The following is a 24,719-nucleotide window of genomic DNA, read 5'->3' as shown; positions in this document are numbered from 1 at the left end:
ACCTCTGCGGCCCCGCTGGGCTGGGCTGGGAGCCCCCACAGAGGCGGTGTATTCCATCCTTTAATTCCTGTATTCCATCCTTTAATTACTGCCGCAATCACAACACGGAGCCGCTGTCAGTGAGAGATAGCTCGGCACCGCCGGCTGGGATCCTCGCCACTCGGGGCTTGTAACTAAAACTGCAGGATTAATTTGATTAATTGATAGAATTATTTTCCAAACTACTCTTTTGTTTATGGAGGCTTAAAATGCTTGCCGCCTGCACCCTCCTGGTGTGTTGCAGAGTGGAGATAAAGTGGCTGAAAATAATTAGTATGGCTTAATTTAGGGAAAAAAATAACCTCAAAAGAATTTTGCAGAAAATTTAAGGCGGCACATTTTACTTTGTTTTGGCAGGAAATATTATGGAGCTGGAAATGGGACTTTTATGTTTTCCCTGTGCTATATTTCACCAGGGCAGCAAACCTGCAGGGCGGAGGAGGAGATTTTCATGCCTGGTTGTTACCAGAGCTCTCCCACACCTCCAGATTCATCACCTGGGCGCCTGGAAATGAGTCTCCTGGGAGCCAGGGGAATGCTGCAGGGATGGGACCCATCCCCAGGGCCCTGGGATGGCTGCAGGGACCCCTTCCCAAAGCTGCACCCATTTTTTGGAAGCCCAAGACATGAATGATGCCCACCTCTGGCTCCGGAATGCCACTCCCCAGGGAGATGTTGGCATCATCCCCACATCTCTGGGGGCTGAATTATTTAATTAATCCGTTCCCCTCTAAATGTGAGTAGGTTTTTTTCCCCCTGCTCTCCCCCACATCCCACTCCCTCAGTCCCCCCCACCCATCAGTTCCTCCGAGCTCCCCAGAGCCCCCGGGTTTGCTGAGTCCTGCATTATCCAGCAGCGTTTGTCACTTGGGAGATTGCAGGCCCCTGTCACCGTAATTCCAGTGAGGATGCAAAGCCAGGCAGCTTCTCCCTGCTGGGGATTAACTCCCTGCTCAGCAGGGGACAGCAGCACAGGGGGGCTCCCCTGGGACCCAGCATATCTGGGGGTTCCAGCCCTGCACCCCCCGGGATATGGGGCCAGTCTGCACCCACATCCTCCAGGGTGGGACAGCTCCAGGCCCTGGGGCTGCAGGGTGGGTCTGACGGGAGGTGCCTGGCATTGATGGAGCCCCTCAGGGGGGATTTCTTGGCTTCTTGCCACCACCCTAAATGTTCCTCAAGCAGTTTGCTCTTCAAGCCCCCCCCCCCCGCAATCCATCCAGCCTTTCTTTTCTCAGCCCTACAGCCAAGTTTCTGAGCCAGAGGTGCTTTAAGCCTCTCCATAAAGCCTGGAGGATAACGGGATCCACCATGGTTGTCACGCTGCAAGCAGGGGCTGAAGATTTAGGATTTTTTTTTCTCGCTTTTGAGTCAAATCTGGCCGTTCCTTGCACAGCAGGAATTTAAAGCCCAGCTCCCACCTTCCTCCCCAGGGTGTGTGACAGGGAGAGATCCTGCACCCCTGGTGCTGAAGTCGTGCAGGAAAACCTGGAGCCCTGGGGGCTGTGAACAGGAGCACAGGAGCCATGCAGCCCCGAGGGATGCCATCCTGCCAGCAGTGATGCTTCTGAAGCCCAGGAATTGCTTGGATTGCTCCTTTTGGGAGTTAGAACATCATTCCTACAGAAGGAGATCAGTAAGAGGGAGGGGGAAATAAGCACTGAGACATCCCAGCCTTGGATTTGGGATGTGGGGGCTGCTCGCCCACACATTCCCACCCGGTTTCAGGAGCATCGAGCATCATTTGTACCAGGGGAGGTTTGGGTTGGATATTGGGAAAATTTCTTCATGGAAAGGTTTGTCCAGGCCTGGCCCAGCTGCTCAAGGCAGCGGTGGAGCCCCCATCCCTGGAGGGGTTTAAAAGCCACATGGACGTGGCCCTTGGGGACCTGGTTCAGTGGTGGCCTTGGCAGCGCTGGGGCTCGATGATTTTGGAGGCTTTTCAAACCTAAATCATTCCACGCTTGGGATTTGGTTTAATCCCAAACGCTTCCACGCTTCCACCGCAGCTCCCGGGAGCCCGGAATTCCACAGCAGCGTCTCTGCCCAGGACGTGCCCAAGTCAGGGAGGAACATGCCCAAACCGTGCCCAAACCGTGCCCAAATCGTGCCCAGGCTTTGCTCCTGCCGTGTCCCACCCGTGTCACATCCGTGCCCAAGCCGTGCCCAAGCCCCAGAGGACCCCGGGCTGTTGGCAGCCACCCGAGGCTGAGCCACGGGCAGGTGACAAGTGGCACCCAGGGCCGGGTTCTCCTGCCAGCAGGTGGCAGGGCCCTTCTGCAGGTGGGGCACCGCGATGCCAGTCCTCCCTCTTGGGACAAAAAACCACCTAAAATAGGATATTCTGAGCGGGAAAAAAGCTGGTTTTGGAGCCTTGGCAGACCGTGCCAGCGGGCAGTGGCACCGGGGGCTCAGCACAGCCCCCCAAAATGCCCCCCTGAGCCCTGAAATCCGGCAGAGGCAGCGCCTGGCTCTTCCCATTGACATTCCTGCGCCGCCGCCTCCTCTCGCCGCGTCTCTAATAATATCAGGGCAGATTAATTGGCACTAACACAAATGTACACAGCTCCATAAAAAGATGTCACCTCGCTCACAATGGGGGGAACGGCTGCTCCCGCATTATCTCTGCTCTGCAGGCGTGTAATTCGCTCCTCGGGAAAACACGCTGTTTGTTCGGCTCCCCTGCAACAATCTCCCTGCAAACACCACGGGAGCACGGAGACACCCAGCCCTGCCGCTGGCACTGCCACCGTGCCGCTTGTCCCCGTGCAGGGCCACCCATGGGTGCCCCCAGGGGATGGGGCAGCGGGATGTGGCATTTGGGGACATCCCCGCGTCGGGATGCAGCCCTTGGGTGGTGGTCGAGATCAAGAATTGTCACCCTTGGATGGGTCTAGGTGGCTCTGGGATGGTGCCAGAAAGGGAATTAAAGAGACATTGGCAAGGGACGTGCCAGGGGAAGGACTGCAACCTGTTTCCTTCGCTGCCCAGGGCAGGGTGGCAGAGCCCACCCACTCCAGCGTGGCTTTTGGGGCTTTTTTGGGGGGGATGCAGCCCCCCGTGGGTGTGACAGTGTCCCCTCGTGATGCTGCCACCGCTTCTTCCAGCACAAAGAGCTGTGGACAGCCCCCATCCCTCTGCTGCCTGCAGGGGAGAGGAAATTTGGGCACCTCGTCGGTGTTCGCTCCCCCCCAGCCCCTCAAACCTGCGCAATTAACAATGCTGTGTTTAATTAAACGCTTGTCCAATTATCTCTGCGTAAGCAAACACGCCAGGTGAGTACCACGGGGGAGATCCATGGATGTGCCGGAGGAACCAGCTGGATCTGCCGTGCCCCCAGCCCCAAAATCCCCACAGCCCAGCTGGGGGGAGCCCGGGGACCCCCGAAAGGGCCGGGCTGGGTCTGGGATCCCCTCAGCAGCCCCTGCTGGAGGCAGAACCATCACGGCTGGCACGGAGCAGAGCCCACTGCGGGCTCCTCGGGCAAAGCGATGCCAGTCCTCCCTCTTGGGACAAAAAAAACCCTAAAATGGGATATTTTGAGCAGGAAAAAGCTGGGTTTGGAGCCTTGGCTGGGAGGGAGGGAGAGGAGAGGCTCCCCAAGCAGAGCTGCTCCCTGAGGGGATGCTCTCCAGGGATGGTCTGCAGGGATGGTCTCCATGGATGGTCTCCAGGGATGGTCTGCAGCGATGGTCTGCAGGAAGGCGGCGATTCGAGGCCATTTGAGGTGAAAGGCGCCGCCAGGACGGTTTTGGGGGGTGGTCAGCCAGAGAGCCTTGTCCTCAGCAGCATCTCCCTCCTTCCGTAGGAGTTTTTTATTTTTCTCCCCTGGATCTCTTCTTAATTCCTAACTTAATATCTTTTGACATCCTCATTGCCGGTTTGACCTCTTTACTGGAATCATGCGCTGCTTAAAACTCATTATCCCACCATTGAAACAGGAAGTTAATTAAAAACCCTTTAAAAAAAAGGGAAAAAGAAAAGGGGGGAAAAAAGCACATCCCATGTCCAGGGATAGATGGAGAAGGGATATGACCGAGCTGTGCCGTGTCCCCACAACCCACCAGCCCCCTCCATTGAGCCATCATTATTTGGGGACCACCAGCCATCACCACTGGCAATGATCCAAAAGCTCCATCATTATTTGGGGACCACCAGCCATCACCACTGGCAACCCCTCTGATCCAAGGTCAGCCACGGGCAAGGTCCGGTTTGGGAGAAATTGTTGTTTTTCACAGGACAATATTCCCATCGTGGATTCAAAATCGAAGTGGCTCCTGTTTAACCCACGTTTCACCCCAAAATTTCTTCATGCTCACAGGTCACCTGGCTGGGATGATGCCAAGGGGGGACCCCAGGATACCCACACCACCCCGGGGTGTCCTGGAATGTCCCCCACCCTGAGCCAGGGTCACAGAAGTCACAAGTGGGAGGTTTTGGACCATTCATCTGGAAATGAGAGGGGTTCCAAGGGATCAAAAAAAGCCTCTGGGGACCCCACAGAAGGTTTGGGGGGGGCCATAAGAGGCTTTGGGGATCTGAGAAAGGTGAATTAGGACCCAGTGAGGGCACTGAGGTTCCAGCAGGGGGATTTGCTGTGAGTGTAGGAGCTTCCAGAGAGTCACGAAGGATCCCTGAGGGGAATTTGGGGAACCCAAAGAAGGATGGAAGACCCCAAAGGGGAAGTTCGGGATGCTGGGGATGGGTTGTGGAACCCACAAGGGGGGGTCCGACCTAACAGGGTGGGGCCAGACCCAAAGCAGGGGCTGGAGCCTCACGGGGCTCCCAGAGCGGGGCTGGGGACACCTTTGGGACGCTTTGGGGACCGCGGGGGGAGCGCGCACGGAGCCCCCGCAGGGAGCGCGCCCCGATGCCACGCCCCCTCTGCCGTTAGCCCCGCCCCTCCGCGCGCGCCATCCGGTGGGCGTGGCCGGCGGGGGGCGGGGGCCTATGGGCGGCCGCGGCGGCGGCGCTGGCCCCGCCCCCGGGGCGCTCCGCGGGTTTGATCCGGCGCGGCGCCCATTGAGAAAATCCCGCGGCGGCGGCGGCGGCGGCTTCGCTCCGCCGAGCACGGCCCGGCCCCGGCCCCGGCCCGGCCCCGGCCCCGGCCCGGCCCCGCGGGCGGGCGGGCGGGCATGCGAGCAGCCGGGGGCCCGCCCGCCGCCACCCACCTGCCGCCCGCCCAGCCGCCAGCCGGGGCGCCGGGCTCGCCCCTCGCCGAGCGATGTCCAGGAGGAAACAGAGCAACCCCCGGCAGATCAAACGTGAGTCGCCGCCGCCGGCACCCCTTCCGCCGTTCCCTGCTGGACCCACCGCACCCACTCCCCCTCCCCGCTTATTTTTGTGCACCACCCCTTCGGCGGCAGCGCTCCCGCACCCCTTCCCCCGGTCCCCCCGGTGCTGCCGGGACACACCCGGGACCCCCCCGGGACGGCCGCCGTGGGTGCCCGTTCTCGCTACCGGCCGCTCGCCTGCCTCGGTCTCTGTCCCCGCCGCTCCCCCTTCCCTCCCGCGCCGCCTCCCCCCGCCAGCTCGGTGGCTCCGGTACCGGCTCCCGATGGGGGCCCCGATAAGGCTTTAAAATATTCCGTTCTGCAAGTCCCGTCCTGATAACATCTCTCTGTCGGGACGGCCTGAAATTGTGATCTTATCTCCCCCGCCTGCCTCCCATCCAGCGCCGGCGGCCAGGGCCGGGGGCTCCCCGAACCCCCCCGGGGCTCCCGATGGCCGCCGGGCCACGCCAGCCCTGCCGAGGGCTCCGCACCCCGGCCCCGCGGGCCGCTCACCGTGCCAGGGGCTCCCCATCCGCCCTGGGGTACCCCAGCCCTGCGGGGGCTCCTCGCCGCGGGGACAGCGCTCTGACCCTGCCAGGGCTGCTGGACCCGCCGTGCCACCGTCCCCATGGTCCCCATGTGCCATCCTCCCCACCGGGCACGCTGTCCTCGGCCCTCCAGCCTGCCCAGTGCCCCCAGGTCCCGCTCTGCATCCCAGCCCAGGTGGGACGTGGCCATGAGGAAGCGCTGCAGGATCCCTCGGGGCTTTGGGCACATCCCGGTCCCTCCCTGGGCAATGGTGGTTCCCCAGGGTTTCCATCCGCCGGGCTCTTGGTTTGCTCCAGCGAGGATGTACCAGCAAGGCAGAGGAATCCTGCAAAGTGCTGGAAGTTTTTTGGTGCCAGGCTCAGCTTGGCTTTTCTCCTTCCTCTCCGGTGTGTGTGTGTGTGTGTTTTTTTCTTTCCCCCTCGAGTCGATGGCAGCTGGTGATAAGAGGGAGATGGGAGGATAGGGAAGGCTGGCCACCATGTGATAATCTACCTTTATCTTTCTCCTGAAATAATTGCAAGGCTGAGTTGCACCTACCTGTTTCCCTGCCTGGGGTGATTGCTGTGGTGATAACGCTCAGCTAGACTTTTACCCGGGGAGAGTTAAAAATAGTCCCAGCTGCCTCCTTTTTTTTTTTTTCTTTCTTTTTTCCGGGATACTTTTCTCCTTTGGCTTTCTCCAACTTCCGCGGCTTTATTTCGCCAAAAAGCCCTGCCTGGGTGACTCGGGCTCGCTCAGCCGGGAGCGTTCGGAGCGGCAGCGCTGCAATGGCACCGCTCCCTGCGGGATGCCCGCTCCCAGCGCCCACCAGCGCCGGCTTTGCGGGGCAAACTGGGGCAGGACGAGGCCGTGGCAGCTCGGCCGGGCGGCGGCGGCGGCTCCTCGTATCTCCTTCCTCTGCTGCTTTTCTGCAGAGATGTGAAGAAATGATAAAGTGGGAGGCTGATCTCAGGCCGCCGGCGATGGCCAAAAGTGATTAAAAGCTGAGAGCTTGGAAGCCTTCCTGTATGTGTCAACATGAAAACAGTCATTAGAGGCGGCGAGCGCGGCGAGAGCGCCCTGCCGCTGCTCCATCAGGGAAGGTATGCATGAATCAGGGCTCCGGTAACCAGACTCCTCTCATGTACAGACCGGACCTGTTTCCACAAAGTCTATCCTCCTTATCATCTCGGCTGGAGCATTAAAAACCTCCTCCAGATTGGTATCTGCTGATTTTATTTTCCTGGGTGACGCGATGTTCTCGCTCTGCCTTCGCCTTCTCTTGTGGGGTTGGGGTTTTGTTGTTTTTTTTTTTTAAGCCCGATGCGAGGCGCAGATTAAGGCTCGCGGGGAGATCGCCGGGAGAGCGGGCGATCGCCAGCAGAGATAAGACAAAGATCAGACACCGGACTATATTTAACCAGCTGCTTTAACCTTCCTCTCCTCGGTGCCTTTCCGGGCTGGAGCCGTGCGGGGATGGAGGGGCCGGGGCTGCCGCTCCCTCCGAGCCCCCCCGGCAGCGCTGGGGAGGCTTTGAAAGCCGATTGCATCGCGATGGGGGCTTTCGATAGCAGAGAAAACACCCCGAGCATCTCTCCCTTTCATTTCTGGGGGTTCCTGCCCGCAGAGGACAGTTTCTTTCCATCCCTGCCTGTACCACCAACCTCCCTGCAGCTGCTTCTGCCTTATGGGGTGGTTGATTTTTTTTTCCTTCTTTTTTTTTGTGTGTGTCTGTCTTTTGTTCTGCTGGTAGATAGATGTGAGGGGCTGATAGGGAGCAGGAGCTGATCTCCAACCCAGATAGCCTGTTATATTTATTAACTTCAAACATGGGAGCGCGGGCGCCCAGCTGATGAGCGAGGCTCTGGCAGCTGCCGGTGCTTTCACAGCGCCGGGTCCTGCGATGGGGGAGCTGATAAGCCCGAGATTGATCTCATCGCGCTGATGTGCCTCCCCCTCCCTTGTTCTTTTAATATTTTTTATTATTTTTTTTTGTTCCTAAGCGAGCTGGAAGCGAATGTTTTGTCATAGTTGCAGGGGCCTGTTTGTGGTTATTATTTTTTTTATGGTGTTGGTTTTTTTTTTTCCTTTTCCCTTTTTATTCTGCGCTCAGCTACAGTAGATCTGAGCTCCTGATAAGCGCCAAGCCTCGATCTCCATCCTGATAGAGATTGCCAGGGCTGATAAGGACCACTTATCTCTCCCCACCAGACCGGAGCAGGATTCGCTACAACAACAAACACAGCAAAGAGGGGCAAAAGGGCTCCAACAATTTGTTCCACTGCAAATGTGATTAACGCAGGCACTTTAATTATCTGATGGGGGGCAGCTGCATGTGTGTTTTTATTTCTCAAGGTGGTGGGGTGGTTTCCCCCGCTCCATGTGCTCTGTGAAGCGAGCTGGGTTGAGAAGCCGAGCTCTCCCAGCTCCTGTTATCGGCTGCAGATGTTGCATTAGTTTGATGAGAGCTTTGACTTTTTTTGATGATTATCTCCCATTCTGCACCGCCGAGCGAACGCACGGGCTGGGGGTGGGGGGGGAGGTGAAAACACCGTCATATTTTTGCATGTGGATTTTCTTTAATTGCTATTAGATGGTGTCAGATAAGGAGTGCGATCTGCGCTGTTAAAGCCGCCGTCTCTCGATGGGCTGTGCTGGGTTCGGGTGGTTCTGTTTGGTTTTATTTTTCCCCTCCTCCTGCACGCGCGGCTGCTCCCCGGTCCCGCGTGGGCTCGGCGGCGATGCCGGGAAGGGGATGGGGCAGCCGGGCAGGGGGTGGCCGTGGGAGAGCCGTCCTTCCCTCCCGGGAGCTTGGAAAATTGCGTTTCTTTTAAAGATGACAGTGGCCAACCCAGCGTCTATTTTTAGCGGCGGCGTGGTGAGCCGGTGGCGTGGGATGCTCCCGGCACGCCTCCTGCCTGCTCCTTCCCGCTGCCTTCCTCCCTCCTGAGTCCTTCCCTTTCAGGTGACTCCGTTTCAACCACCTCTGCTTGTTGCTTTTTTTTTGTTGTTGTTGGTTTTTTGGGTTTTTTTGCCTGTTTTTCCCTCTGCGCTCTGATGCAGCTGCACTTTTCCATCCCCGCCACCTCCGTGCCTCAGTTTCCCCATCCGCGCCTCCGGGGTGGGGGTGTTTGGGGAGGTGCTACCCTGGGGTGCTCTGTGGGGTGGGGAGGGTTTACTCCCAGGATGAGCTGAGTGCCGACAGGGCCTCACAGCTCCACTCCCAAAAACCGGAATTTTCTGCACATCCCGGGGCTCCCTCAGCCTCCCGGCCCCCCTGTACCCCACTGGTGGCATCCCCAGCATGGCATCCCCGTGTCCCACATGTCTGTGACACCCACGGGCGCTGCCTGCCTGCCTGCCAACCCCTCCCCTCTTGTGCAAACAGCCCGAGGCTTTTGCCAGCCCTGGCGCGGCGGTGGCACCGAGCAGCTGGCAGGGCGAGGGTGGCAGAGCCCTGTGGCACCGCTGCCCCTGCAGTGGCTCTGCCCAGCCTGGCTGTCACCGGCCCCTTGGGATGTGCCCTTGGTGGCACTGGGGCCTCCCAGGGCTGGGGAGCATCGTGGTGCCCATGGGTGGGATAGGGGAGTGACCGGTGGGATATCAGTGCATCACTGGGATATCAGGGGATCAGTGGGATACTGGTGGGATGCGCCCAGCTGAGCCCACCGTGGGATGTTCTCCCAGCCATCCCCAGGTGTTTCCCACAAGGCACATTCCTTCCCAGTGGAGGGTCTGTCCCAGCTTCAGGTGATGCTGGAAGAAGTTTCCTTCCTCTTGCAGAGCCAGGCGTGAGCATCCCTGCAGGCCCCAGCTCCAGGAGAAGCTTGCCAGCTGGTGGCCAAGGGGACAGCTGGGAGCAGGAAACCCATTCACCATGGATAATGGAGGAATGGCACTGCTGGCCAGTGCCACCACCCCATGCCCTGCCAGCCGTGGCACACTGCATCCCTCGATGCCAGGGAACCCTGTGAGCCCTTTTGGGGCCGTGCTGAGGGTATATCCCAGGATGGCTCTTCCTGGCCACCCCCAGGAGAGGAGGATGAGGGGATGCTCAGGGAGCCAGGGCTGGAGCTGGGCTGGCCACGGCCAAACCAGTTCTGCCGAGGGCCCAGCCAGGGAGGTGAGGGAGGCTCTGCCAGCAGCTCCTTCCAGGGCCGTGGGCGCTGGGGCTGGGTTGGTTTTGTGTCTGCTGCAGCTCTTCCACCTCCTGAGCCCCCGGGGGACACCCCCACACCATCCCCAGCATGGGCACAGAGCCACAGCCATGGACTGTCCCTGGCACCTCGGGGCAGCCACCTCCAGCCGGGATTTACACCTCGGGATCCCAATGGCGAGGTTGGGCAAGGTCTTATTTTCCACGGTGAATCACGAGGCCACCTAGCAAGCTGCAGCTTCCCCTTTGGCCAAGTTGTGATGCGGCCAGCTCGGCAATCAGGGCTGGGGAGGAAAGCAATCCTTTCCCCACGGGTGTTGCAGGAATTGTGCAAGGAGGCAGCGCCACGGCACAGGTGATCCCAGGTTCCTGGAGAGGGGCAGCCCCAAAGGCATCACCCCAAAGGCATCACCCCAAAGGCATCACCCTGTCCACATCATCCTGGTGCAGGAATCTCCGTGCCATGGGGCATTCCCAGCCCTGAGGGGGCACCCACATCCCTGGGAAAGGAAAGGACAACGCTGCCCAGAGTGGGAGCAGCGGGGCTGGGGATGGAGCTGCTGGGCCCTGCGTGGTGCTGGTGGATTTTGGGTCAAACGCAGCCGTGCTGGCCAAAGGAAGAGGATGTTTTGAGGATGTTTTCCATCCGTCCTGCTGCAAAAAAAAACATGATCTGCCTTGGGAAACACTTGATGGGACGTTGCTGTTGAGGAAAAACCAGCCCAGGGCTTCCACAGAGGCACAGCCAGGGCTGAGAGCTGATGCTGCCCGGGGAGAGGGATGTGAGCAACCGGCAGGAGCGAGGAACCTGGAGCATCTCAGAATTCAGCACTGGAGAAGATGAATTGGAAAAGGCCTCTGTGCCAGCCCTGCACCGCACTCCAGATCTGCTCCATGCTGAAGACACGGATTTTTCTTCCCATGGGGCCAAGAAATCAGCTCACCCACTTTGGAGAAGAGCAGGAATGGGAGCAGGAGGCCAATATCTCCGGTTTTTTTCTGCGCCACATCCCATGACTGTTTCTGCTGCCTGACTCAGGGCTTTTGGCCGCTCCAGCTTGGCCGGGCTGTGTCCTGCTGCTCCTTTTATCAGGAAAGTTCAAGTGTTTCGGGGTAATACAGTTCCCTCTTCCGATGGCTGCCCGGTAAAGGCTCCACATTGTTCCTGCAGCAACATGTTTTTTTGGAAGGGCTGAAATGCCGAAAGGAATGCAACTGCTGACCTTGGGCTGCAGTGGGGTTAAGGAGTGTGTGCCTATGAGTCACTCCAGATAAGAGCCTTCCACGGCTTTTTTCCTCCAAAATAATTCTTTATCTCCTCTTTCTCACATCAACATATTTTCTTGACATCTCCCCTTCGATAGCGTGTGGAGGAAATGTGCTCCTCGGGTTTGTCCATCTGATGAAATGTGGATCCATTGTTTTCCCTTGGCCTTGGCCAGCTGGGAGCCTGACCCCAGGATCTGGGGATGTGCCTCCCTGTCAGTGCCAGGGCTTGGGGATGCTCAGTGGGGTCGGGGTCCCAGAACTTTGGGAGTGCTCAGTAAGGGCATGGCCAGGCGATTTTGGGGTCAGTGCATGGGGTTTTGGGATGTTTGATGGGGTCAGTGCCTGGAACTTTGGCAGTATTTAGGATTGGTTCCTGTGTTTTTGGAGATGCTTGGTGGGCTCAGCGCCTGGAGGCTTTTGGGATGTTCAATGGAGTCAGGGCCTGGAGCTTTGGCAGTATTTAGGAAGGGTCCCTGCATTTTTGGGAATGCTTGGTGGAGTCAGTGCCTGGAGGCTTTTGGGATGTTCAATGGGATCAGCGCCTGGAACTTTGGGAATATTTAGGAATGGTGCCTGCAGTTTTGAGAATGCAAACCCAGGGTTTGGGGATGTTTGATGGGGTCGGTACCCCTTGCTTTAGGGATGGGCTTTGGGGTCGGTGCCCAGGATTTTGGGGGTATTTGGCACGCGGGACTTTGGGGATTCCCCACAGATTCAGTGCCTGGGGCTTTAAGGATGCGCCTTGCGCTGAGTGCCCAGGAATTTATGGATGCTTGCAGGAGTTTGGGGGTGCACCTTAAGGCTGTGCCTGAGCCTTTGGGGGGATGCTCAGCAGGGTCAGTCCCTGTAGCTTCGGGAATGTGCCTCGGGATGGTACCCAGGGTTTTGGGTGGAGCGAGATAAGAGTGAAAAACAACTTGATGCTCGATGAGATTGGTGCCTGCGGTTTTGGGGATACTTCTCTGGGTCAGTGCCTGGGGTTTGGGGATGTGCCTTGGGATGGTACCCAGGGTTTTGGGATGCTCCATGAGATTGGTGCCTGCGGTTTTGGGGATACTTCTCTTGGTCAATGCCTGGGCTTTGGGCATGTCCCTCAGGGTTGATACCCAGGGTTTTGGGATGCTCGATGGAGTCAGTCCCCGGGGCTTTGGAGATGTTCCTCCCGCAGCTTTGGGAATGTGAGACCGGGAGCACCAAGCAGAGCATCCCCAGCTCGGGAGGGCACGGCGGGGAGGAAAAGCCGCTCTTCCCTCCCCTCCCTGCTCGGCCGGGAAGTTTGGCCGCTCTCTCTCTCTCTCTCTCTCTTCTCTGTCTCCCAGCCGAGGCCTCTCATGCTACTCGCAGCTCCTATGATAATGCGGAAAGTTGAACTGGCCCCATTACTGCGCTGCGATGGTTGCGGCGATAAGGGCGCGATAATGGCAGCGATAGCGGCAGCTCGGTAGCCAATGGCTCCGCCGCTCCTCCCATTAACATTCCCCACCACGGCCGGGCTCGGAGCTGCCTATCTGCTCTCCATTTCCACTCCTCCGCTAGATAAGAATGGAAATACTGACTTCATAGCTCACTGATTAAAGTGTCTGGATTTCTTGATAATACACAGATAAATTATGTTTTTCAAAAAGAAGGTAGGGAAGGGAGTGCGAGGGGAGGGAAAAACCTCCAGTCCATTTTTATTATTTTTTTTTTCCTTCCTTCCTTCCCTCTTTCTGGCCGTGCCCTGGGAGTTGGGATTTTGCTGCTCCAAAATGCCCTTCCCAGCTGGAAGGCAGAGCCCTGTGAGGTGCCCTCAGGAATGGGGGGACAGAGGATTTTTGGGAGCCTGTGGGTGGGGTGTAGGGCAGCGCTGTGCTGGGATGGAGATGCTGTTCCTGCACCCAGGGGCAGCTCGGGCTTTGCCAGCTGTGCCACATGGCCGGGATCCTGGTGGTGGCTGGGCCATCTCAGCTGGGATCTGTCCCCAAGCTGGCAGCACCAGAGATGCTTGGAAAGCATCTCCATTTCTGTATCCACCTTCCTGTTTCTGCTGCAGGATGCTGCCCTGGATACTTTGGAGCAGCCTCATCCCTCTGCCCCATCCATACTCAACTCCTTGGCTTTCCTCACTCATCCCCACTGGAGCAAACAGAGCTTCCAGACTTCTTAGCTTGGAGAAGGTATCGACCACGAGCCTCTGAGTTTGTTTCATCTAAATATAAAACTAAAGAGCAAACAGTATAAAGTTCATTTTTTAATGTGCTGCCCCATTCCAGTTGGGCTGCTCTCTTTATTTTTTTTAGGGGAACTGTGATAAAAAGCAGAGATAAAGCCAGGACTGTTTTGTGTAGGAGTCAGTATCTGCGTTATCTATCTCCCTTTTTCACTCTCCGGGCAGCTCTGTTGTTTTTCGCTCTTATCTCGCTCCACCAAAATGCCAAGAACAGGAAAAAAAAAAAATAGAAAAAAGAAAGAGAGAGAGGCAGCACAGGCACGTTTGCACGGAGAGAACTCGGTGTCCACGGAGCCGGGCAGGAGAAGGGCCTGGAGTTGGAGGAAGAGGAGGGTTGGGAAGGCAGGGAAGGATTCTGGGAGCAGTGCTGTCCCAGGGATCTCCATGTGCCAGGTTTGGTGCCATCTGCTCTCGGCTGGGCCACCCAACCTGGCTGTGCCCTCTGAGGGTCCTTCCCTGCCCCTGGAGCCCCTACAGCTCCTGCTGGTTGCCTGGAGTGCTCCAGGATGGCTCTGGGAGCTGGGATGGGGCATCCTGTGGGACTGGGAGCAGCAGGGACATCCCAGCCAGAGCAACTTCGCTGAGGTCCTCTTGTCCCCATCCTTGTCCCCATCCCTCGGGCCTTGTTGTCACCCAGGGCTGTGAAAGCCTTGGGGTGGACACTGAAAACCATCTCTGTTCCCTTTCCATCGCTTTTGGGAGTGAGATGGACCTGGCAGGACCTGGAGCTGCTTCCCACAGGAAGGGGGATGGCTCCAGCTCGGCATCTCAGGGTAATTTGTCGCTGGATTAGCCCAGAGCTTGACCTCTGTCCTCGCTGTCACCTGGTATTGATGTGCTCAAGCACTGCTTGAGCATCCCCACCCCCAGCCTTTCCTGCCTGGAATGTCTTTATTCCAGGTGGGACAAGTATCCGAATTTAGGGCTTTTCCCTCAGTTCCACCCTCTGGCAGGGAGCAGGGCTGGCGTGCTTGGAGCCTGATCTTCCTGGATGGAATTTCTTTCCCATCTCGTTGCGTATCCAGCTGCTCCCGAAGCGCCCACATCCTGGATCACCATGGGGACAAACACCTCCCACTGCTCTTGGATGGGCTTTGGATGGAGACAGCTCCAGGAAGGAATGGTCCTCCTCTCCCGGTCTCACCAGCTGCCTCAGTTTCCCCGCTGTGCTCGGAGCAGCCTCTCGTGGCTCCGTGCGCTCTCCAGGCCACGTTCAGCGCATCCCTTCTCCCGGAGCATCCCCATCCATCCTCCGCGCCCGGCACGGCTCCATTCCGCTCTCTCCTCTCTCCAAATCTATCAGGGCCTTATCGACCCCATCTGAAACCTAAAGTCACTCCATTGTCATTGTCCCCGGATCTGTTCCCCGGCTCCCTCCCCTGCCTGGCGCGCGGTGGATGCGCCGGCCGTTCCCGTTGGGAATGGCGGCCCCCGGAGCGCCCCAATCTCCCGGAATCTCTCGGTGCTTTATCGGCCCATCGGAGCCGGGGCTGGCGGGGCCGGCGCTGGCGCCGCTCGCTGCTGATAAAGTTACAGAGTTCAGGCAGTGATGAATGTTCAGTAACTGCACCCGCCGCGATCCCGCCTGGGCTTGGCAGCGCGAGCAGCTCCGGCTGAAACCAATCCCTCCCCTATCAGCAGCGCTGCTTTTTCTCAGGCTCAGCCTCTCCCCGCTCCTGCTCTTCCCTTGGGGGCTCCCCTGGGGCAGCACAGCACCGAGGGATGCTCCGGGGGGCTCTGTCCCATGGGAGGGGTTCTGGATTTCACCCTGGAATGGTTTGGGTTGGGAAGGAACTTGAAGCTCATCTGGTTCCAGGGCAGGGACCTTCCACCAGGCCAGGCTGTGGTGGCTGGGACAGAGCAGCTGCCCAGGAGTGCCTGGAGCATCCCATCCCACGCATTCCATCCCACATCCTATCCCATCCCAAGAAATCCCAGTCTTCCCAACACCTCCATTCCCGCCCTGTCCTTCGTTCCTCTCCTGGAAAAATTAGGCCTAAGTATATTAAAAATGTGATCATTATTAAAAATGTGATCATTATTAAAAATGCAATCATTACTATAAATGTAATCATTATTCTAAATTTAACAATTATTATAAATTTAACAATTATTGTAAATACCATCCCACAAGCAATGCCCCTTCCGTGCCCCCACCATCTCTATTCCCCCACCGCCCTTTATTCCCCTTCCTGGTATAAATTAGGCCTAATAGATTATCAATGTAATAATATTAATCGTTATGAAGCCCCTCATGAGCAGCTGGAGCATCTTCTCATCAAGGATTACAGCATCATCCAGCACCTGTGTCCCCTATTCCCCTCTGGGATAAATTAGGCCTGAACACAAAAACGTAATGAGTCTATAAAATTAATTTGTAAATTATTATAAATATCCCCCATCTGCAATCCCAGCATCCCTACCACCTGCTGGATAAACCAGTAATAATTTAATACCAAATCATGATCAATACATTATAAATCCCCCCTACACCTTCTGATTTTCCAACCATACTTTTTTTTTCCTTGCCCTTTTTCCCCAGGGCACCTCGGGCAGGCTCAGGGTGAGTTTTATCTGGAGGTGATGGAGAAGGGCCCCAAATTTGAGATAAAGCCCCCTGGGGCCGGCCCCAGCCTCTATCAGCTCCGTGCACGGGGCTGATCTTTCATGGGGAGATACCCATGGGAACAGCCTGGCCTGGGATGCTGCAGCCGGCCTGATAGGGGATGAGAGGGCTGATTTGTGCTCCAAAAGCCCCTTTTCCTCCCAAACAGACCCCGGACTATTGGAATTCAGTGCAGCATCACCGCGGGGAGATCTCCCGGTGGAGCAGTAGCAGCTCCTTTGTCCCGGCTTGGCATTCCCGGTCCGCAGGGAACCAACCGGGGAGCAGCTGAGGTCGTTGGTAAAACAAACATCGGCAGGGCCCAGGGAGGAATTGGGCGAGAAGAGCGGGCCGGTGGCCCATCAGATAGCGGGATTTGCAGGATTTGCAGCCCGGGTTGTTCTCCGGGTGTTTCTGGCACAGCCCCGCCACCAGACCCTGGGGAATCCCGGGATGCTCCAGGTCCCACCAAACCACCAGGGCTGCCTTTGCTGAAGGAGCAGCCGGGACTGACTGCAGGAGCATCTTTCCCCGAGGAATTCTGCCCTGCTCCTGCAGCACTTTGCTGTTGGCTCCATAATTGAGGGGGAAAAGAGGTGATTTAGGGCAGCGAGGAAGCAATGCTTGAGTGGAATTCCCGCATTTCCAGCATGAGGTGATGGATGAGTATCCTGGTGATGCTTTGTGCATCCCAAAACCTGGTTTGGAGCCTTGCCCACCTACTTTTGGGTTGGTTTTCATTATTATTATTGTTATTTATTATTATTATTGTTGTTGTTGTTATTGTGGTTTTTAATTGGAAGAGGATGGTGCCAGCGCAGGGATGAGGAGGAGCTGGAAGGATGGAGAAGGGATCCTCCATTATGCTGCCTGCCTGGTGGAGCTGGAATATCCCTCAGAATGCCCTGGCACAGCTGAGATGTCCCCACTGTCCCCCCAGTGATACCCAGAGCCAAGGCTGAGCTTGGAGGTGCCTGGAGAGAAGGTTTGGGATGTGAGTTCACCCGGGTCCAGGCTCTGTCCCTCATTCCCTGACTCCTGAAGCCCTCCTTGGACTCATCCCCTGCCCAATGGGACTTGGAGGAATTTTTATTTTTAGCAATAAGCGTTGTGGATTCCCAGAATGGTTTGGGTTGGAAGGACCTTAAAGCTCATCTCCTTCCTCCCCCTCCACGGGCGGGGACACATTCCATTCAGCCCAGGTTGCTCCCAGCCCCATCCAACCTGGCCTTGAACGCTTCCAGAGATGGGAATTGGAAAGGAGTCGGATGGGAAATTTTATTTAAATTTGTATTTAAAAATAAACACTTGGACCTGACAGCAGCGCGGAGCGCCAGCCGGCAAAGGCAGGTTGCCACCAGCCTGCACGTGTTCTCAATCCAGGACCTGCTTTCCACCATGGGAACTCCTCCTCCTCCTCTTCCTCCTCCTTCTCCTCCCTGCTCCAGAGCCGGTGGGAAAGTCTGTGGCTGTTGCTATTTTCTATCTGTTATCAAGGCCTCTTATCACTTTGCTCTTGTCTCCATGCCGGCTCTCCGAGCACCCAGGGTCTCGCTCTTGGCAGCCTGGAAAAGTCCCCCCACCTCCTCCTCCTTGATTCCCTATATTCTTTTGCCTTTTATTTAATTTACCAGCTAAGCACAAAGAATCAAGAAAAGCTTTATTGTTCCTGCGCTGGGAGAGCCTTAATTGGAGTGCAGTGATCAAATCATTACCTGGATAACGCCGGGTTTCCCTGGGAATGCCGACCCTCGGCCCAGCCCTGCTGACACGGCCACAGCTCCTCAGCTCCCTGCAAGTTTGTACAGTCACTGTCTTTTATTTTTTTTAATATTATTTTTTGAGGGAAAAAAAGAAGAAAAAGAAGGAAAAAAAAAAAAAAAGAAATCCTTGCTCGTTATCAATAAAAAAAAGGAGGGAGGGAGAAGAGTTAATCGTCGAAGCGGAGTATCTTGGAAGGGAGCGTTTTTTGGCTCTTCCCCTCTCTGTAAAACCAGCCTCAGTAATTCAGTTTTAAAGCATGAAAAAAGGGAGTTGATGAAATTCCACTATCAGCGCTGAACCAATATGCAAAATATCTCGCCGAGAATCAAATAGCTATTATGTTTTCATTTCCATTTCAGCGTATTTGCTTAATGAAGAATAGACAGATCAGGCCAGCCGAGGGAGGCTGTGTGCGGTGATAACTGTGCAGGGCTCCCAGCAATCCCGGGCAAGTGACGCTCCCTCCGCTCCTGCTCCTGCTCCCGCTCCCTCGCTCGCTTCTTTTTTTTCCCTTTTTTCCCCCTTTTTTGATTTTTTCCCCCAGTGGTTGGTTTAACCCGCACAGCTGGGAGCGCTGGCAGCGCGTCCCTGGGGGTTGGTGGGCACTGGGTGCTGCAGTGGGGCTGGGATGCACCCAAGGGCACCATTCTGGGTGCTGTTGGCCACCCAGCCTCCCCATGGGCACTGGGTGACACCGTGGTCCCCAAACCCCTGCTTTTACAGGGTTAGATTTATCTTATTTTTATTCTATTTTTATTTATATTTATCTATTTTATTTATCCCCATCTCCCTTGGGAGTGCTTTGGGGTGGGATGTGGGATGCATCCAGGGATGGTGTGAGATGATTCCAGGATGCTGTTGGCCACCAATCGTCCCCATACCAGGTTTGACACATTGGATTTATATGGAGCAGCCTCATCTTCCTCGTGCCTGGGCCTTGGTGTCTTGGGGTGGGGTGTGGGTGGTCCCAGGATGCATCCAGGGATCACAGTGACAAGATTCTGGGATTGTTGGTTCTCCATCACCCCTGTAGGCGCTGGGTGACACCAAACCCCACCTGGATTTCGGTGGAGCATCCCCATCTCCTTCCTGACTGGGGATGGAGATTTCAGGGTGGGGTTGGGTCATCCCAGGGCAGATCCAGGGACCCCAGTGACGTGGGACTGGGGTGCTGTTGCCCACCCACCATCCCTGTAGGAACTTGGTGACACCACAGCACTCAAAGTTGGGTTTATATGGAGCATCCAGTTGGATTTATATGGGGCATCCCCATTTCCCTCCTGGCTGGGGATGGGTATTTTGGGGTGGGATATGGGATGCATCCATGGGATGCTGTTGGCTGCCCATCCCTGTAGGCCACGATGCTGTGGTACCCAAAGCCATCCTCATCCTCCTCCTGCTCTTCCCAGGCAGGATGTGGGTGGTCTCAGCACCCTTGGGTGGGTGCCAGGTGCCCTCCTGGTCCCACCCATCCCTTCCCAGCCCCATCCACCCCTACCTGGGCAGGCTGGAGGTGCCAAACCCCAGCGCAGGCGAGCGTCGGGTTAACTTTATCAGAAGCCCAAGAGCCGTGAAGGCGTGAAGGAAGAAATTAGCCTAACAATGTTTCATTTACAGCGGGAGAAACGATTTGTTAGCTGGCGATTGTTTCTGAATATTATCAGAGCCTTTTTAATTGTGCTGGAACTGAAATTAGCAGAATTAGAATAAATTGCCTTCCCTTCTCCGGCAGCCTCTTTATTCACGCTCATTGTTGTGTGCTTTGTATAGATTATGGGCTCTTTGTTCTGCTGCTGTAAATATACATGCCTGGAGTCACGGCGAGCAGCTGAGGTCTGCAGACGGGCTGGCCCCGCTCCGATCCCCCCGTGGTCCCCCCGTGGTCCCCGGTCCTGCGGCGTCGTGCGGTGCCAGCCATGTGTGCCATGTGTGCCACCAGGGCTGGGCCCTGCCTGCCTGGCTGGGGATGTGGCTGCATTGCCATGGAAACAGATGGCAGGGCTGAGGGGTGTCCCCCGTGTGCACCCTGTTTGTCCCCATGTCCCCCCTGCAGTGCCATCCCCACGGGTCTGTGTCCCTTGTTGGGTAAGGGGTGGTGGGGATCATTTCTGGGGTCTCTTTTGGGGACAGGTGATGCCACATCTGTGTGCACAGGCTGATTCCCCACAGTGCCCCAGGGAGGGGACACCTGGAGCAAGGCATGGCCACCTCTGCAAGGGGACAGTGCACCCCAGGGAGATGCTGCACTGCCAGGATGGCTGGGCAGAGCTTTCCCTTCCTTCCCTGTGGGGCATCTCCTCCCAGCATCCTGATTTCCCAGCTGGGAAAACCCCCTGGCACCTTTTCCCCGTGGCTGTGCCCTCCTCACCACCCTGTCCCTGCTCCCACAGGGTCCCTGGCAGCGATGGAGGAAGGCGAGGACGCCCCGGTGGGGGACAAGAGCCCCTCGGAGAGGGACGGGGCCACCTCGGACTGCGAGGGCTCCGCCGAGCGCGACACCTGCAGCCCCCCCGGCAGTGAAGGTGAGCCCTGGGCTGTCCCTGCTGTCCCCTCCCCACAGGGACAGGCCCTGCCACCAGAGCAACCCGCTGGGATTAGCTCAGGAAGCAGCCTGGCCACTCCTTGGGGTTGGTGGGACAGGGACAGTCCCCTGTCCCTGGGGGTTCCATCCCTCTGGGCACCCTGGGGACAGCCCAGGTTGCAAAGTCGTGTCCCTCGGGGAATGAAGGGACCCTCTTGGGGTGTGGAGTTACATAGTCAGGGTTTAAAGTGACCTTTCACAGGGATATTAAGTGACCTTTGGGATATCAAGTGACCCCTTAGGTGCAGAATGACCCTTCCCCCTAGCTTGGGGTGCTAGTCACGTTCCCTTAGGATGCAAAGTGTCCCATGCCAGGGATGCAGAGTGACCTCTCGGGGTGCAAAGTCACATCCTTTGCAGTACAAAGTTCCTCTCCACACCCGTGATGAAAGTCACGTCCCTTGGGGTGCAAAGTTCCCTTGCTCAGGGGGACAAAGTCACAACCGAGTGACTCCCCCGGGGTGCCAAGCAGCCCCAGAGGCCACAGGTGGGCTGTGGCACAGGTGGGCTGTGGGCACGGGGCCGTTGGTGGCACCGTGCTGGCCACACAGCCGCCAGGCTGGAGCCGTGCTGTGCCGCGCCCCAAAGGTGGCTGCGACTCAGGGCCGGGCTGAAACAGTCCCAGATATCCTTTGAGTTCCTTCCTGTGGAGGTGGGGGCAAATCCCAATCAGTTAATGTTTGCAGTGCCCTTTGAGATAACCGCGCCGGGGCAAGGCTGCGCCGGCTCAGCGAGCTCCCGGCAAACCCCGCTGCCTCCAGCTGCATCTGGGGGAGAAATGTCCCCCAAAACCAGGGCAGCCAGGCCATGGTGCACCAGGGATCCACCAGGGCAGCCAGGCCATGGTGCACCAGGCATCCACCAGGGCAGCCAGGCCACGGAGCACCAGGGATCCGCCCTGGGACAGGGAGGGATCCTGATAGTGGAGAAGGGAAGGGACACCTTATATAGCTGAGACAGCCAGGGACACCAACATTTAAGGCAGGGAAGGGACCCTGACAGCCCCAACAGGATGAGGTAGGGGGGAATCACAAGACAGGGAAGGGACCCCAATAATGAGGGGCAAGGAAGGGACCTCAGTAGCTGGGGCAGGGAGGGGACCCCAGTATTTGGGGCAGGGCAGGACCCCAAAGCTGGGCAGGGAGTTGACCTTAGTTGAAGCAAGGAGAGACCCCGATTTCAGCAAAAGGACCCCAACAGCCAGAGCAGGGAAGGGATCCTACAGCAAAGCCGGGCAGGGAGTGTGATAATTGGAACAGGGAGGGGACCTGATAACTGGAGCAGGGAAGGGACCCCAGTATCTGAGTCAGGGAGGTCTCCCAGGCAAACTTTGCTCGGTGGTGGAGGGAATCAGGGCTCTTATCTGATGGGGGAGCCGGGCTGGGGGCGAGGAGCCAGAGCCGGGGCGCGGAGCTGCACCTGGCACTGGCCTGCCTCGATAAAGAGGTGATAGCAGAGATAAGGCCCAGCAGCAATAACGGCCACTAAAGCTTTCAGCGCGATGGATAAAAATCGATATGCCAGGCACTTTGATTTATAGCCAAAAATAATAGGACTTTTATACCCGGTGATTGATTTATTTGATGTTAATCATGGCGCTTATCACCTGTATTAATAATCTGCAGTGGTGGTGACGTCACCCCTGGGCGGCCGCGGTGGCGCCGATCGATTGGGCTCCGCTGCTCGATCCGCCCGGGACGCCAAGGCAAACATGTACTTTGGGCACTAATCTGCCACACTGTCATATGCAGATTGCCTTTATCAGCCCATCTCCAGCAGCAGTTAATGGAGAAAATAATTGTTATGAAGTTGCTATGAATACGCCACAGATAGAGCCGTGAGGGGAGCGGGGCTCGGCCCGCTGGCGTGGCACGGCATGGCATGGCACGGGTGTGCCAGGGGGTTGGGGTGGGCTGGAGGGGCTTGGCTGGGCATTCCCAGGGGGATGTGAATCCCCTCCCTGTGCCCATCCCAGTGCCGGGTGTCGCTGCTCTGGTGGTCCCAGCCCCTGGGGAATGCAGCCTCTGGAATGCCCTGCTCTGACCTGCTGCCTTCCCCCTCCTGCTGCAGAGTCCAGAGATGCTCTGGAGAGTCCAAAGGAGCCGGAGAAGCCGGATCCAGGAGAAAACCCCCAGGAGCCAGACAGCTGGAATGGGCCAGGTGAGTCTCTGGTGTGGGGCTGTGCTGCTCCATCCCAGTGTCCTGACTGGATCTGCTGGAGCAGCCCTCCAGCATCCACCTCCTCTTGCAAACACCAGCATGAGGGGCACTGGGAGCTGGGCAGGCTGCAAACCCCACAACTCCTGCAGAGGGGAGGTGTGAGGTGGTGGTTGTGATCCCTGACACCTCCAGGGCGCTGTTGGGATGGTAAAGCATGGATTTGGGAGCAGCAGGGATGCCATCCCCGCAGCTGGCATCACGCTCCCTGGCACTGGCAGGGTTTGGGCACGTCCTGCGTCACACCAGGGCACTTCACCAACATCCTGGCAACCACAAGAGCGACGCTGGGGTGGTTTGGTGATGGTTATCAAAACCCCAAAGAGCCAATTCAGCCTCTATCTCCCCCTGGTATCTCCACGCCGGGGCCGCGGGCACCGGGGCACCAGCGAGGCCGGGCTGGCCCTGTGGGCACCCCCAGCCCTATCACCCACTTATCTCCAAAGCCACGGGGTTACAGACGTGTGCCACACAGATTCACAGAATCTTGGAATGTCTGGGGTAAGCAGGGAGCTCTGGAGATCATGCAGCCCAAGGCAGGGCCACCTGGGGCAGGTGACACAGGGACACGTCCAGGTGGGTTTGGAATGGCTCCAGACAGGAGACCCCACACCCTCCCTGGGCAGCTGTGCCAGGGCTCTGCCACCCTCCATGGGAAGCTCTTCCTCATGTTGAGGTGGAACTTCCTGTGGTTTAGTTCGTGGCCATCACTCCTTGATTGGGGCTGTGGGTTGTTCCACTGGGAGTGGCTCCTGGCAGGTGGGTGGGGATGGGACCAGGAGGACCTGGCACCCCCAAGGGTGAATGGGTCACATTTTGGGCACATTTTGGGCCCTGTGGGTGCTGCCCACACCCTGCTCCTCCCAGAGGAGCTCCCAGCTTTGGCTGGGAGCGTTGGGCAGTGGTGGCCCCGCTACAGGACAGCGATGGCCCTTTGGGGATGGACGCACCAGGCAGGTCCCGCTGTGTCCCCAAGGCCACCAGGCTGCAGCAGCCCTGGGAAGCAGTGGCTGCCAGCACACGTGCTCCTCCTGCAGCTGCCCAGATCCCCACGGCCCGGCGGGAACCCCGCTCCCCTTCCCGTCGGGGCCGAGGGGAAGCTCCTGCCGGCCCTGCTGATATCCCAGCCCTTCCTGCATGTGGTGTCCAGGAAGGAGCTGCGAGGCCACCCCCTGCTCCTCCTTATCTGCTCCCAGCCCTTTGCCCCCAGGGCAGGGTGGGAGGGGGCTGCATCTCCCACCCCACAGCTCCCCCATCCCCTGTGGGGTCACCGCACCGCGCTGATCCCACAGCTCCCCAAAGGAGCCTGGCCGAGGCCGTGCCTCGCTTTCCCCCTGCCCTCTGGGGGCAGCGGGTTATTTGCATTCTTTATGTAAAAGAGATTTGATTATCGGGCCCTGGCAGCCCGTGTGCAGCCTGTCATTGGAGCGGCGTTGGTGTCGGGGTGGCGATGCCGCGCCGATAGGATGTTCCTCCCGCCGCTCCTCCCGCGCCAACCGCCGCCATGGCCCGGCTATCAGGGGCTCTGCAGGCTCGCCACTTATCGGGGATGGAGCTGCCCAAAAGGGAAGCTGCGAGCAGCCTGAGTTTGCTGCTTTATCTGGCAGGATCCGCCGGGGGTCAGCGCGAGGATGCGCCGCGCCCGGGGGGCTCCGCTCGCGCCCCCGGGAGATTTGGGGGTCACTGGGTCACCCCCGCTGCGGGTCGGGGATCCCAAGGGTCATCCTGCTGTTCCGGAGGGGATGTGGCCTGCCAGGAGCTCACCCCACAGGGCAGGAGGGAGAAGGAGGGTTTTGGTTTAGCTTTGAAGCGACCTTGTTCCCTGGAGGGGGCTGAGGCACTTCCAGCTGATGGGCAAGTTCCCAGGAGCTGGGGGATGAAATCCCAAACTTGGGAGTCTTTAGGGATGTAAAGACTCACCACCCCTTCATCCACAGTGCTGGGACACCCTGGCTCTGTTCTGCTTGCCCAGTGGGATCATGGCCATGCTTTGTGCTCACTCCATCCCCTGGCAGGGCTGGAGACAGGATGTCCATCCTTCCCACATTCCCCCAAACCATCCCAAATTCCCCCAAACC

The 24,719-nt window shown here is 57.7% G+C and overlaps 1 protein-coding gene across 1 annotated transcript in view; it reads left to right on the top strand.

Moving 5' to 3' along the window:
- Positions 1-5,190: 5,190 nt before the first annotated feature.
- ZFPM1 (zinc finger protein, FOG family member 1) overlaps positions 5,191-24,719 on the top strand; it is a 34,570-nt gene continuing 15,041 nt past the window's right edge. Inside the window, 3 exon segments of the mRNA XM_030955976.1 lie at positions 5,191-5,303; positions 20,234-20,365; positions 22,495-22,584. Coding sequence (XP_030811836.1) covers positions 5,264-5,303; positions 20,234-20,365; positions 22,495-22,584 — 262 coding nt within the window. The 5' untranslated portion in view covers positions 5,191-5,263.

The sequence above is a fragment of the Camarhynchus parvulus genome, chromosome 11, assembly GCF_901933205.1.
Source record: "Camarhynchus parvulus chromosome 11, STF_HiC, whole genome shotgun sequence".
Classification (NCBI taxonomy): Eukaryota; Metazoa; Chordata; class Aves; order Passeriformes; family Thraupidae; genus Camarhynchus; species Camarhynchus parvulus.
This window is presented reverse-complemented; position numbering and strand designations above follow the sequence as displayed.